General features: G+C 41.4%; 1 protein-coding gene across 3 annotated transcripts in view; it reads left to right on the top strand.

Moving 5' to 3' along the window:
• NBEA (neurobeachin) overlaps window positions 1-15,687 on the top strand; it is an 817,568-nt gene that overhangs the window by 705,677 nt on the left and 96,204 nt on the right. For all 3 annotated transcript variants that reach the window (XM_054015304.1, XM_054015305.1, XM_054015303.1), the window contains exon 47: window positions 14,301-14,420. In XM_054015304.1, the coding sequence (XP_053871279.1) occupies window positions 14,301-14,420 (120 nt within the window). The remainder of the gene's footprint in view (window positions 1-14,300; window positions 14,421-15,687) is intronic.

Genomic DNA, 15,687 nt, shown 5'->3' with positions numbered 1-15,687 from the left:
AGAGAGAGAGAGAGAGAGTGGTGAATGTGGTAGCTAAATCCATGGAGCAGATTGAGTTGCCCAAGGAATGGATACAGCAAGAAAAAGAAGAAACAAATAAGAGGGGAAGGAGGAGGAAGAGGAATTACCAAAGTGTGCTGGGAGTGAGGTGGTCAAAGTAGGAAAAGAACAAACATAGTACAGAGTAGCAGAAACCTAGCAAAATAAAAGGAAAGAAAGAAAAGAGAAGAGGGAGAGGTCCACAGTATCAAAGCCTGTATGAGAGGTTGAGGAGAGAATCTGCCATAAAACTATGATTTTGGGGCATCAAATATGTATTGGGACTTCTGGACTTAGCAATTTGCATGCAGATCACAAGGGTTTGGGTTTTATTTATTCTTTTTAGATATTATTATTAATTCATTTTTTGAAATGGTAGGTGTTCTACTTGTGTCCTGTCTATTACATCCTCTTCCTTTCTGGCACTGACAGATGCAATCATGCTCCCCTCAAGTCAATTCAAAACAATGCTGTTAAGAAAATCTCTCTAGCTCATCACTGTGACAATCACCCCCTCTCTGCATTCCACCACTGGTTCACCCTTCTCTAATATACTGGACTTTTCTTATTTTCAAGGTCCTTCAGATCTTGTCCCTGACTCTATCCACTCTTATGGTGTCAATAGCTTTCACCTCCATTCTGGTAATGATCCAAACCTTCGTTGGTAGTCCAATTTTCTCTCAAGTACCTTTGTGCATGACAGGATCTCCCTGTAAAAATGTGTAAAACTACTACATTGTCATCCTTTGAATCCCTCCTTAAAACTCACTCTTCGGTGATGCCTATAAATAGTAGTTTGTTCTCTTCCTCTCCCGTTGCCAGGACCTAGCACAATGAGGCCTAATCCCTGACCGAGGCCACTAGACACCTCTGCAGTACAAGACAGTAGCTGCCACTTCAGAGCAAGTCTGATATTCACAACTTCCAGTTAATACCAGCATTTTGTTGTGAACTAATCCCATCTCATTGACTTTAGTATTAATGGCATACAGATATTGGCAATGGCATGCAGCTTATGGGAAGTTTTGGAGGAAGAAAGGCCCTGGCTGCAGGCAGGTTTGCAGCCAGGAAAGGAAGCGGTGGGACGTGCTTTCCCTGGCTGCAGCCCTGCAAACCTGCCTGTACCCTGGGACTGCACAGGAGATAAGGCCCTCGAGTACCTACATCCTGCCCAGTGAGGAAGCCCCGGACAGAATCTTGGCATTGTGGGCTGGGAGGGGAAGCTGTGGGCAGTGCAGCAATGGGGAAAGAGGATATAGCTTGGGTGCCAGGGCTTTCCACAAGGCATGGGGTGGCTGGGAGTCTGCAGAGCTGCACAGTACTTCTCGTCGTCGTTGTCCTACCCACAACCTTCCCTCCCAGCCCTCAGGTAGAGGCACTGTGCAGCTCTGTAGACCCCCAGTGGCACTGCTGCTGCCCTGCCCAGAGTCTCCCCTTCTTGTGGCAGGCCCTGTCATCCGAGCTGCAGCCTCTTCCTCCCTGCTGTCCCACCCACAGGCAGCCCACGAAGGCAAGTCCCAGTGCTTCCTTCCCTGGCTGCAGCCCTGCAAGCCTGTCTTGCACTTATTGGGCAACTGTCGGATAATAGCAACTTTTTGCTGGAAACCAAGGGGATGCTAATAAGCGGAACATATTATAGTAAAAACAACTGCCCCGATACACCTTAAAAGCTTTTGATATAAACTCTGGGACACTTCATCCCATCTCCCAAGAACACTCTAAAAATCGATACAGCTTCAGAGTAGCAGTTCAGCATGATAAGGGCTCATCAGAGTTGTTTACATCCACTCTTGAGAGTGGTACAGCTGACCCACAAACTCTCCCAAGCCAAGATAATGTAGAAGAAAAATTATACAATTAAGGATTTTTAATGCTAAACAGAATAAAAGCAGTCAATGTCTAGTTAACTTCTATTTAAACTAATATATTGTACATTTTAGACTGCATTCTGATAATATCCTGAGAGTTTTCCTATCTACTCAAGCCAAGGCTTACTTCAGCTAATGCAAGGTGTTATGGGATACTTAGCATAAGTATACAGGATTACAACAAAGGTACAGGCCAATTTGGGCTTTATAACTGCTATACTAATGCATAACAACATGTTTACTTAAATGCTTGGAATATATATTGTTGGTAGTTTTATCGGCATAATATATATGTATGCTAATCATATATTAGTCAACGCTATAGAGTGTAATAAAATGTTGTTTTTCAAATGCAACTATTAAAATAAAATGAATAAATTAGTAAACATAGTAATTGCAAAGTGAATTACTGTAGTATTGTTCAGTTTGATGGAAACTATTGGGCCAGAGTAACAAAAATAGCTCATATCTTTATATATGAAATTATTAGTTAACTTAAGAAGCACTTGTTATTCAAAGGGGGGAAAAGCACAGCCTAAAGTGGTTGTGAGAAATAGCAATATTACCCAATATGAAAATCTGAAATATCCAGACTTCTGTTGAGATGAATGTCAAGTTTTATTACCTAAGTTTTATTGGCCTTGAGAAAAAAAAAAATCAGACAGCGTAGAGAATGCATTTTACATACATCCTGAATGTCTTCATTGTGGCCCTGAATTTCAAGTGTAGCCTTGGTTCTTTTTGTTTGCTGGTTTATGATGGAAGGTAGGTTTGGTTGGTTTCATGGAAGAAATTTCTGGCCATAATGAAGATATTTCCAGATATTATGATTAAATCTATAAAGTGCACTTGTATGAAAGAATTAGGGAAATTCATGATCAATTTTTAAATTTTTGATAAAGGCAGAGGAATGCTCAGCGTGAAAAACTGTAGAAGGGCCCCATTCTCACACATCATGGATTTTTATATGGCTTCACTTCTAGGTGTGACAAATGAGTTGAATAATTCCTGTTCAGAACTGCATGTTTTGGTGATTTAAATATAAAGAATATTCATAAAATAAAATTCTTATAATGACACTTCAGCAAAATCTGTTGTTAGTCAATTTCTTGACCACACTTTAGTATGTTATTTTGTTATGAATATATTCAAAAGATCAAAGAACCAGTCTCAGGCAGGTTTATTAATGTGATACAGGAAAAAGGTTCTATATGATACCAATCTCTGAGGACAGTTCCAGTCAGCTATGTTACAGTCATGTTATGTAGAAAGTGTGCTTCCCGACATTACTCCTCTAAAGCCATCCTTTCATCCCCTATTTGTTTACCAGTAAAAGATGCCGTATATGTCATTTGAAATTGGATTTAGTTAATCAACTTTCTACCTTGTTTCTTTATGGTATCATGACATACCCCTTTATCTTTTGTTCTGAACCCATGTATTTCAGGTCATGATGCACACTTGACTTTGTTATGAGCACATGCATCCCAACTACTAAGGGGCATAAAAAAAACTCGTACGTTTGTGTGGGTAACTCTTTCCCTGTTACTGTGTTCCTCCTCAGCCTGTCATTCTTCAAAAACTGAAACAAAGCTGGTACAAATCTCCATCACAGAAGCATTGATATTTATAGTACACCAAGCACCACAAAGTTATCTCATACACGAGCTAAGAGTTTTCAGCCCTGTATTTGAAGCCAGACTATCTTTTATCTTTTATCATAGACTATCAGAGTTGGAAGGGACCTCAGGAGGTCATCTAGTCCAACCCCCTGCTCAAAGCAGGACCAATCCCCAGACAGATTTTTGCCCCAGATCCCAGTTGTTCGTTTTTGTCAAACTTTGCTCTAGATATTTTCATAGACTTTGTGCCATATAAGTTATCTGCGTCAGTAAGAATGACTGCACCACAACTAAAGGTGGGGCAAAAGTTGTCTGGGCTTACCCAAAGAAGGCAGCTCTGCTTTGTGGTTGGTTGGAGGGGGGAGGAGGGGAAGAGAGAAAGGACAGAAACTGCTGCAAAAGGTGCTTTGCCGCGATGACTCACCCCCCCCCTTCCCCCAGGAATGTGCATAAAGGTATGAAACCTGGGTGGGGCAAGTCTCTACTTCACTTGGAGCAAGCTGGGCATCTCCTGGGAGGGGGAGGGAACAAGGCAAGGGACAGTTACCGTTGGGAGGGGTGGAGAATAGGGACAGAGCAAGGGGGGGGGGTTTACTGTTTCATGGCTGTGTGCTGCTTGCCTCTCACGTGCTATACCTTTGCTGGAAATGGGACAGGCACAGGCAGGGCAGCCCCAAGGGAGCCCATGGACTGGAAGGAAACCCAAGACAGACAATACTGCAGCAGGGGCAAGGGGGCTCACAAGTACGTGGACTGCTACTGCCCAGGGTGGTGTGTTTAATAACCCAAGGCATAACCCAGGGCAGCTTCATGGACTAAGGGAGGCAAATGATCATAGGAAAGTGTCCACGCACTCAGGTGAGCAGGCTGTATGCATTAATGGGGTGGTCAAATGGTCAGTGACGGTGTTTCTGAGGTTTTCTCCACAGCATTACAACACTTCAAAGGGCACAAGGTCACCTAAAAACAGGATGTTTTCTTCCACCTAACACAAGGGATGGTGGTAATGCTGATCCTGGGGGTGAGTGTAATCTAAACCACACAGAGGTTGGGGAAATGGTGGCAGAGGCAGGGCTGGCTCCAGGCATCAGCGGAGGAAGCATGTGCCTGGGGCAGGGCAGCACATGCTAAGGGGCAGCATTTCGTCCATTCTTGGGGCGGCACAGTCCGGGTGGCTTTTTTTTTTTTTTGCTTCGGCAGTTCGGGCGGCTTTTTTGTTGTTGTTGTTGCTTGGGGCGGCAAAAATGGTAGAGCCGGTCCTGGGCAGAGGTGATATCCGGCCTTCCAGCCTGGCAAAGGGTGGCAGTTGCAGGGGCCACAGCCAGGTCCAGGGACCATGTTCAACCAGTCACTCAGCGAGCTCAACTAAGGGGAACAAGAGTCAGCCCATTGGGGTATTAAATACTCTGGGCCCAGGAGTGGAAGTTTGAGAAGCCTGGGCAGACCCACCTAGGGGTGTCACCTTCAGTGGGGGGCACTGACGGTATTACACAGCTGCTGCAAGCTAATTTGCAATTACAACAACAGCTTCAGGCAGCTAGGTGTGAGGGGTCTGCACAGGGTGACAGGGTAGGCCCAACATGGGCTCAAGTTTCAGCAGCAGGAGAGGGAAGGGGCACATGGTAAATCATCAGCCATCAGGGCATGTAACCGCAGGGGACAGAGTAGACACTCCCGGGGGGACTATGTGGGAGCAGGGCTCTGCAGAACTCACTACATGCAGTCCTCGGTACGGTTATGCCGGGGTAGTTTACCTGATGGGAGTTCACTTACTCAGTGCAACTAAATATATAATTCACTCACAGGCAATTTGTGCAGGTAATATCCCTATGGCACAGAAAGGTGTTCACAGACAGTAAACATGGACAAGGCAAGCAAAACAGCGAACTGCCCAAGAGGCCAAGGGTGGCTAGAACATGAAACAATTTGGGAGGCTGCCCTTGTCATCTAGGTGGGTGTTATGGTATAGGCCAACCCAGACTGCAGCCGGCCTTTGTTAATTATACGAATATGATTAGGCGGGCACCCAATACGTTTGGGGGTATGTCATAAGCAGTTTACATTAAGGGTAGCAACACAAACTGGAATAAGGTGGCATCAGACACTGTGGTTCAAGGGCATAACACCAAGGGCACCAGGGGTTTGTTCATACCACAACAAGCTCAAAAGGGGCCCCGGGCTCATAATAGTATTTGCTGGGCATTTAATAATGGTGGCTGTCATAACTATAAAGGGAAGGGTAACAGCTGTCCTGTGTACAGTACTATAAAATCCCTCCTGGCCAGAGACTCCAAAATCCTTTTCCCTGTAAAGGGTTAAGAAGCTCAGGTAACCTGGCTGGCATCTGACCTAAAGGACCAATAAGGGGACAAGATACTTTCAAATCTTGGGGTGGGGGGAAGGGTTTTGTTTGTGTTCTTTGTTTGGGAGTGTGTTCGCTCTCGGGACTGAGAGGGACCAGACATCAATCCAGGTTCTCCACATCTTTCTGAACAAGTCTCTCCTATTTCAAACTTGTAAGTAAATAGCCAGGCAAGGCGTGTTAGTTTTCCTTTGTTTTCTCAACTTGTAAATGTACCTTTTACTAGAGTGTTTATCTTTGTTTGCTATACTTTGAACCTGAGGCTAAAGGGAGGTCCTCTGAGCTCTTTAAGTTTGATTACCCTGTAAAGTTATTTTCCATACTGATTTTACAGAGATGATTTTTTACCTTTTTCTTTAATTAAAAACCTTCTTTTTAAGAACCTGATTAATTTTTCCTTGTTTTAGATCCAAGGGGGTTGGATCTGTCTTCACCAGGGAATTGGTGAAAAGTTTTTCAAGGCTTCCCAGGGACGGGAATTCATTTGGGAATGGTGGCAACGGACCAGATCTAAGCTGGTAGTTAAGCTTAGAAGTCTTCATGCAGGCCCCCACATTTGTACCCTAAAGTTCAAAGTGGCCTGGCTTTTTACTTACAAGTTTGAAATAGGAGAGACTTGTTTAGAAAGATGTGGAGAACCTGGATTGATGTCTGGTCCCTCTCAGTCCCAAGAGTGAACGAACTTCCAAACAAAGAGCACAAACACAAGCCTTCCCCCCACCAAGATTTGAAAGTATCTTGTCCCCTTATTGGTCCTTTGGGTCAGATGCCAGCCAGGTTATCTGAGCTTCTTAACCCTTTACAGGGAAAAGGATTTTGGAGTCTCTGGCCAGGAGGGATTTTATAGTACTGTACACAGGACAGCTGTTACCCTTCCCTTTATAGTTATGACAGTGGCCGTTTCCGCAACCCCTGTAAATACAGGCATGTTTGCAAGACACCTGCCGCCGGCAATTTTATTTCCACAAGGCTATGCCCATGGGCTGTTCAGTATCCTGTGCAGCCTTTGTTGCACTGGGCAGTGGTCTGGCCAGCGGAACTAAACCAAATAGTTTATTTGCATAATTTTGTTCGCAGGGCAAGCTGGGTCAAATGTCTGTTTTCACCTGTTGGGCACATTTCAGGCCCTGGCTAAATAGTTGGGTTAAACAAAAACCTTTACACTACATTACCCTATCTGGGCTTGGAGCTGAACTTTGCTTGCAGGGTTGTTGTCCTGGGGAAGGTGTTTTTGTGCCTGGCTGGCAGCGGCAACAGCTGGCATAGCCAGACCACACAATTATGTACGAGTCACTATACAGATGTAGTAAGATTTGTGGGTGTGGAAAAGTTTTGTAACTCAATTTAATGGGGTATCACTGTGCAGGTAAAAAAGGTTATTAATTTGGGGCCAATATAAGGGTGTGCCTCTGGCGCAATAACATGGCAGTGGTACAGGTTATCAATCACCAAACTTCCAAATCGCACAGGATTGGAAATTTGGTAAGGGCATTCTCCAATGCTTAACCTTCAACATCTGTTTTTTCTTCCAAGCACATGCTGGGCATGGATAATGGCATAGCAGATGCCTCGTCTCATTTCCAGTTTGCCAGATTACGTAAGCCGCGGGCTCTCTGGAACCTCAGAATGTCATGTGGTTGGTGGAATGCACATTATTGGCTCCAGCTTACAAGTTGTTTATTTTGTTTTGTTTTAAGGAGTCCTGTCAATTCAAAGATCCAGAAAATGGGTCGCCTATGCAGCCCTCCGTTAAGGGCGACTGCTGCAGTACCAGGTCAAGAACAATGCAGCTGCTGGTGCCCCTTGACGATCACACATGGGACAATGGGTTCTTTCTCTCCAGTAAGGCTGCTAGCCAAGAGGCCATTGGCAGATGTCTGGGAACCTGGCAAGGTCGGGGGGGAGGCAGCCAAGCAAATGTCAGGCGCCTCGTTGTGGCGGATGTTCAGTGCATGTACTCCATAGGGAAGACAGCCAGTGACCAGATAAATGGCCTGGTAAAAGACTTAAAAGGAGATCCTGGATAAAGGAACAGAATGGAGAAGGAGGTTCGGGGACTCCTATGACAGGAACGGCAGGGAGCCAATCCCCTCTGTTCTCATAGACCTCCTAAACCCTCTCATGAGGCTGGTGGATGGTAAGGTCCAAGCCATGGGTTGGCTGGGGGACCTGGATGGAAACAAATGGGGGCTGGTGAAAGCCCTGGAAAACTGAGTTGAATAAGCATGGATTAAACAAAGGGGGGGCTGGTGAAAGCCCCGGAGAATTGATGTGAATAAGCATGGATTTGCCTGCACTGAACACTTTATCTGCCAGGTAGTCCCAGACATCTATATAATAAAGTTGCAGCCTGATTAAAACCCATAAGAAGTCTCTTGTCCTTCTTGCGGCGTACCCAGATAATGTACAGTAACATAAAAACAAAGGAAGTGCAGGACATTTGTTTTCAAACTTCTATCCTGTGAAGCTAGATCTTCCTGTTTTGTTCCTTCAGCTGATTTTTGAAGCCTCCTGGCTTCTTTTTTGTGTTGTTTTCATTAAAATGTAAGTATATGCTGTAGTTAGGTGCTCTTGAATAGAGATTTAACTAACCCAACAATAGGTTTCAGAAAAAAACAACCCACCAGCTTTATAGGTGCATACTACTAGTATAATAAAAATCAGCCCAAATTAACACAATTTGTGGACATGTTTCAATAAAATCCATTATTCTGTATGAAATATACTGTGATGACCATTGGGATGATGAGATAAAAAGTTTTCCTTTCCCAGGTCCACAGCCCTGTTGTTCTCATTGGAGTTGACCTTTAACCTGCAAGTTCTTTTCATATCTGACTGTGGTGGAAAAGCGTCAGTTTGTATGAGTCGATCTTAGAATATGTGCACCTGTGGTGTCATTGATCTAATACAGTGGTGCAAGTTAGCTTTAACACAAAGAGACTCCCCAGATAGTGCAGATCTCGCCTTCTGTATGTAATGCAGTAGAACAGATGTAGAAATTAACATTTTTAATTTGTTTTATAATAGTTGATTCTTATCAGTAAACAAATAAGACAGGGTATTTGAAAAAGTTAAAGACCTGATCCAATGTCCATTGAAGCTAATAAAAGGCTTTCAGTTAAATTCAGTGAGTATTGGATCAGGCCCTAAGTCAGTAAGAGCATCTTTAAATTCCTCATATTGTACTCACAGTAGAAAGTGTACAACAATAGCCTATTCAATAATCAAAAAGAGTGCATATGTGTGAAATGGACAATATATCTTAACGTTTTAATGTCCTGATGTTTGTGTAGATTTGCAACCTAAGCACTACATTAAAATGACTTGCACTGTGTTAGACAGGGAGATGTAGGATTTTGCAAGTAAATGTTGTTGAGCTCCACAGAATTGCTCAGGATATGCAGGTAACTGAAAGGCAGACATTAGAATGGATTTTAAATGGTGGGCCACAACTTTATTACCTTAACACAAGATACAGGTGTTATACACCCACCCAATTCTCACACTAGACAAGTAACTGTGTCCAATGGAGGTTTTTGGGACTCCCACCATACAACCACTAACTATAAATCCTAGTCTTCTTTGCCACAACTGTGCCTCCATGATGCTGTGAGGAACTGCGTTAAAGGAGTGTTATTGAGGTTGCAGAGTCAAGCACTAAAAAATTAGGAAATGCCAGATTAATGGTTACTGATGCAACCTTAATTTGGCCCTTTTGTGTGTCCAATCTGTGAACTGAATGAGGCAGGAGACCTATGGAAAAAATAGTCTATGATCATATACTTAAAGCTGAGCTGAACTTAGGTTGTGGGGGTCACCACGAACCTGAGATTCCCTAACTTTTGAGTATTTTATGTTGCAGCCTAAATAATATTCTTTTAATATAGTTTTTTACATGTAATTTCCTAGGTAAAAATAATTTCTATTATGTATGACTGTAACAGTCCCGCAGCCCCTTTTATCATCAGTGTGGTTTGAATCTTGAGCCTTCAGCACTGTGGCAGATGTCTACTACTTGAGCTTCAGGACTAACTACATTAGCTGGCAGCATAAAAAAGCTGTTATCCTGCCATAGGGGGATGGAACACTTGTGTCATATGCTTGGTTCAGAGGGTGGACAAGAGGAGCTTGGCCTGCCTCTTTTTCTCCCACTCCCAGACGTGGGAGCTCTAGTCCTTGTGGTGCCCTCAGAGGTGGGTATGAGTTACTGGGACCATGTATTGGGTCTGAGAGATTATGGGGGATCTTGGTGTGGCTCTCTTACCTCCTTCCAACCAGGAGTGGGGGAGCACCTGTCCCAAATCAAGTCCCTGTGTGGGAGATAGGACACTGGGGCAATGGCTGCGTCTGGGGGATGATGAGGGAGCCTGCCTCAGCTCGCTCGCTCTCTGTCCTCTCCTCATCCCCGGGAATTGTGAAAGTGCATGCCACATGAGATGGGATGCTAGGTCCAGGGAAGTGGGAATGTCATTGAAGGAAGCCCACCCTGACTCTTTTCTTCCTACCCCCACACCACAGCTGCTCTGGCAGCTCTCAGGCATTCACAGTGCAGCATGGCAATGTTAGGATCCAGTCTATTACAATGTTCAGTGATTTTGTCAGGCTGCCAGAATTGTTCTGAGGAACACAAGAGAGGAAAAGGAAATGGTGATTTGTAACACTTCACAACACAGCTAAATCTGATTGAAATGTAATGGGACAAAGAAAAGGCACTGCAATAACCTTAGGGGTTTCTCCCAACTGAATATCAACAACCTTCTGCAAGCAATGGAACTGCTAACATTTCTCAAATGAAAAAGTCTCAGTAATCCTTTAAAATGGAAATATAGTGGTTGCTGCCAGGTATCCCTATAATCATCCAAACTTAATCCAAAACCCCTTGTCTAGACTGCTTTGAGAAAGCAATAAATCCCAGTGGGCACTGGAAACCTGTAGTAGGGAAAAATCCATTCCCAACCCCAATAGGCAATCCACTAAGTGGAACTGAAAACCTGGCCAGTTTTTTCCCAAACCACCAATGAGCAATGACTCATGTAGCAGATGATACCCAATGACATACATTAGGAAGAGAGCTCGGAAATAGTGATGGCCCAAATGATGACCCTTGGGCCTGTTTCCAGCCTAAATGTGTCCTGAGTGGAATTCTGGCCACACTAAAGTCAATGCCAAAACTCCCATTGACTTCAGTGGGGACAAGATTTCACCCTGTCCCTCCTCTTTCCTTCCCCTGCATGACCCAGACCCCAGTGTCTGTCCACTGGAGGGGAATGGGTCTGCTCAAAACACATCTTCTTGAACTTCTGGAGGGGAAAGGGAGTGGTCCACAGGGTGGCAATCAAGTGCTGCAGAAGTCTCTTATCCCATCGCCAGGGAATGTGGTATCAATTTTATTCAGAATACTATGAACAACTGAAATGGGCTTATAATGAAATACATTTTGCAACTTTGTAGCATTCACAGACAGAAAATTTGTAAATGAAATAGTAATCTGTAGCACGAACAAAATTTGAATGAACATATTGTATACAGATATGAACTATATTTATATTTTCTAACCACACGTATTTCCAGAGAATAAAAATCAAGCACTTAATTAAAATTAAGTGAAGCATCTGAAATAAACCTAGGAAAAGCTCTGAATTCCAGTTAAGAATTAAAAATCCAAAAGATAGGCACAACAGGTCATAGCAGGATAACATAATAGGGCACCCTGTAGTGCTCAACTATTACAGGTTTAATCCTTGACTCTGAATTTTCTTGCTTTTGTATATTTGTCTCAGATGCTTAAAATAATGTTGTCATGGAATTTTGGATTAATGTTTTTACATAATTTACTGTAACTATATCATATTTCTGGCTTCTGCTTTTTTTTTAATCCATCAGCTGCTTCAGATTTCAGCATCCATCGGTAAACTGTTTCTCAATGGTCTTCAAATCAAATTAAAGTATAAATGTAAAAAAAAATAGGCTGGGGCTTTTAGAAAGCAGAGATAATAAGATCTAAAGTTCACAGGGTCAATAGGATGGAAAGTGACATAGTTTGAAAAACTTGCCATTGTAACTATTACAGAATGCTTTTCCAATTATAAACCAAAATAAGAATTTTCTTTAATTAAAACATATAATATTAATCTACTGGGTACTTATTTCATACATGAAGGTCACCAAGTAAAGCAATCCAAAGTGCTTTGATGGGCAAATCAAAGTTAAAGTTGCCCTCCCAAGTAACTCTGTTCCTATCTGCCTCCTGATTCAGTCTGGTGTTATGACAATGCTCAGCAAATGTGCCAGTGTTGAATATTTTTTATCGTCACTTTAATATGTGGGTGTCAATTTTGTCAAAGTCCAAATTTTTTGGTCAAGGTGTAGTCAAGGTCCAGACTCCAGAGAAAATACAAAAATAATAACGATAATAAATAAATAAAAAGATTTTGAGGTCCGTTCAAAAGTGTCTGGTGGTTCGTATTTGGCCTGTGGTCCTCCTTTTGACTACCCCTGCTGTAATATGTGGTTCTCTGCCTCACTTGCCGCATGCTGTCTGACTCCCACAGTAACTAGGTGGGGAATCCTCTGGACCATTTACAGTGCAACATGTATTAGAGTCCTGCAACCAAAACAGTATGTGATTATTTTAATTCAGACTTTATTCAGAGCTTCATAGTTGCATGGACAAAGATGCATGGGGAAACCTGCCATAACTAAAAAGAAGAACAGGAGTACTTGTGGCACCTTAGAGACTAACAAATTTATTAGAGCATAAGCTTTCGTGGACTACAGCCCACTTCTTCGGATGCATATAGAATGGAACATATAATGAGGAGATATATATACACACATACAGAGAGCATAAACAGGTGGGAGTTGTCTTACTAACTCTGAGAGGCCAATTAATTAAGAGAAAAAAAAAAAAAAAAAAAAACTTTTGAAGTGATAATCAAGCTAGCCGAGTACAGACAGTGTGATAAGAAGTGTGAGAGTACTTACAAGGGGAGATAGTCAACGTTTGTAATGGCTCAGCCATTCCCAGTCCTTATTCAAACCGGAGTTAATTGTGTCTAGTTTGCATGAAACCTGCCATAACTAGGCTTTAGAGTGCCTTCACTTTGCAACCTGCATTATTTTAATGTCTTCTTGTGTGTGCATAATTTCCTAGGCATTTAAAAGAGAAAAAAGATGGAATAAAAATTCCATCATTTGGAATTATTTGCTAGACAACAGCAAGAATATCATATATTATTTAGTATGATGGGTTAATTTCATACTCCTCTTCACAGACACCGAGGAGTAAGGCAAGGCTCCCAGGCTGAGAACCAGTAAGGAAATCTTTGCCCTGGTAGCTGTAACATCACACTAGAATGTAATGTTCAATCGTGACCCCCCCCTCAACAGTTATCTACTATCACACATTTTGAGAATTAGTGCTTTTCTGGGATGCAGTCCATTTTTGTAAAAAATGTTTAAATTTAATAGTTGCTATTTTATCTAATGGTTGATATGACACAAGTCAGAAGCACAAACAATAAGTGGGGAATTAGGGAGATGTGTATATAGGTTACACAATGAGTTAGTTGTACACAAGTTTTGTTCTGATGCAAGTTCCACAGCATAGATAATGTACTGATAACAAATAGAGCTAACTCTTAGTAGCATATTTCTTGAAGATGTAGAATCCTAGTTTGGTAGGGTGTATCATAACTGTTCAGAATAGAATAATATAAAAAAAATAAAATGATGACATTCATTTATTTTCATTGTTAGTGTCCTTCCTAGGCCCTGAGTTATTTATCTTTATACTTCACTCATTACCATGAACAAAAAATCAATATTTCATAGAACAAAATAAAATCCATACCTCATTCAATCAGCTGCCCAAAAAATAACAATAAAGCCAGACCCCCCCCATCTCAGCAACCTGTCAAAAGAGTCCCCATATCTCCACCCAATCCTACCAACTGAGAAGAAAACAAGAGTAGACTGTGGCATTATATTAAAATAAAAACTTTATAGGTGCTTTCATGTGATTTAATTTGAATGCACAGTCTTGTGCTGATCAGACCAGGCATAGTAATATATGTAACAGAGTGAATGTTTAATGGTGATTTCAATGGAAGTAGTACCAGAGCATACCTGCCTGCCAATTATCATGGCAACAGTAGTCTTATGACAGAGTATGCAATATTGTATCCTTCCATTCCAGCAATCAGATTTACATGGTGCAAAATTCATTATCAATATAAGAGTGTGTGTGTGTGTGTGTGTGTGTGTGTGTGTAAAATGAAATGCCAATTATTATTCTACTCATGTTTTAATTATAAACTTAAAAATGTCTCATATTTCATTAGGAAACTGCTGTGTGATCCATTCTGCTGTATTCTTGTATTATATGCGTACTCATTTGTTTGGTCATAGGAACCCTTCACAACATTCTTTCTTAATGCAAATGATGCAAAATTTGACCATCCAGATCGAACCTTCTCTTCAGTGGCAAGATCTTGGCGAAACAGCCAAAGAGATACCTCAGATGTGAAGGTAGGTTTAATTTTACATATATTAATTCATGTAATGTGTTGTGTTAAATAACATGGAGCTATAGTTTATGCATTTTCATTTCTGATGTTTTGTTTCACATAGGCTCATAGAAGCTTTTTTTATTTAGTCCCTTTATATAAAAACCCAGTATATTATACACACTTTAAGTAGAAGGTGACTGTTAGAAAATACAGTTGCCATAATAGAAAACAGTCAACGATTATATTATGTTGAGGGTTTAAAGTTGTTTTGTTTCCACACAAAAATCTGATCTAATTTAGATCAGTTAATCAAAACATGAAAAAAGCCCAATAAATTGTTCTTTCCTGCTGTTAACTCAATATTTGGCCCAGTCCATAAAACGCAGCAGAAATTGGATTTGACCTTAAAGTGTCATATTGTTATAGCTCGCCTAGCTCTGGGTTTGCATTGCCTGGGGCAATTAATAAAGCATTAATGACAAGACCCATTTAAAATGTAGGCTTTTTTGTACAGCTTTAGCTTTTACTTGACTGTGCCTGAGGATATTATGCAACAATACGCATTAGATTAAACCAACATCTACACAATATACAGAAACAGCTGGAGAGCAGGGTAATTTTACTGTTGTTATTACTTACCTATTGTTAAATACAAAGGGTTATTGTACATATACATGGGACCTTGTCAAAAGGAAGCCCATATCTTCCAACATTTTAAACAATAAGATCCTTTCCTGATTCTCATTTTCTCTAGTAATAAGGTTGTATTCAAAGGCTGGAGCATCCATATTAATTGTGCATTCTTTTCTTTTTAAAGCAATTTTTAAAGTGGTTTTATTGTTCCATTACTGCCACTGAGATTATTAAGTATAAACACCAAGATTATATTAATATTAGGCATCTGAATTGACCCGACAAAACAAAGGAATTATAGAGGTGCTAGTTTCTTTTTATTCTGGACCTCTTTTTGCGTGAACATTACAAGTGTCTCAGAAGAGTGTCTGATCTTATATACCATTTGTTCTGCACATCTAGGTACTACAACATTCTTTATGGATTGGATTTCTGCCTTAGCTTGAGGAAACAAATATACAATGAGATGGAAGAGGCTTAGTTCATTTGTGTGTGTTCCATTGGATATCTGTGATGTTTTAGATACTATATAGTACAAAGTGAGGAACACAGTGCTTGTTGGGTTGGAATCTCAAATGAGCTGCTTCTATATAAAAATATGTAGCAGTTTCTTCAAATTTATAGTGTGTTTTGCTTTTGTCTTTTCAACTAAA

Source organism: Malaclemys terrapin, chromosome 1 (genome assembly GCF_027887155.1).
Source record: "Malaclemys terrapin pileata isolate rMalTer1 chromosome 1, rMalTer1.hap1, whole genome shotgun sequence".
In the NCBI taxonomy this organism is placed as follows: domain Eukaryota; kingdom Metazoa; phylum Chordata; order Testudines; family Emydidae; genus Malaclemys; species Malaclemys terrapin.
Note: the sequence above shows the minus strand (reverse complement) of the source record. Positions and strands in the feature narration are given on the sequence as shown.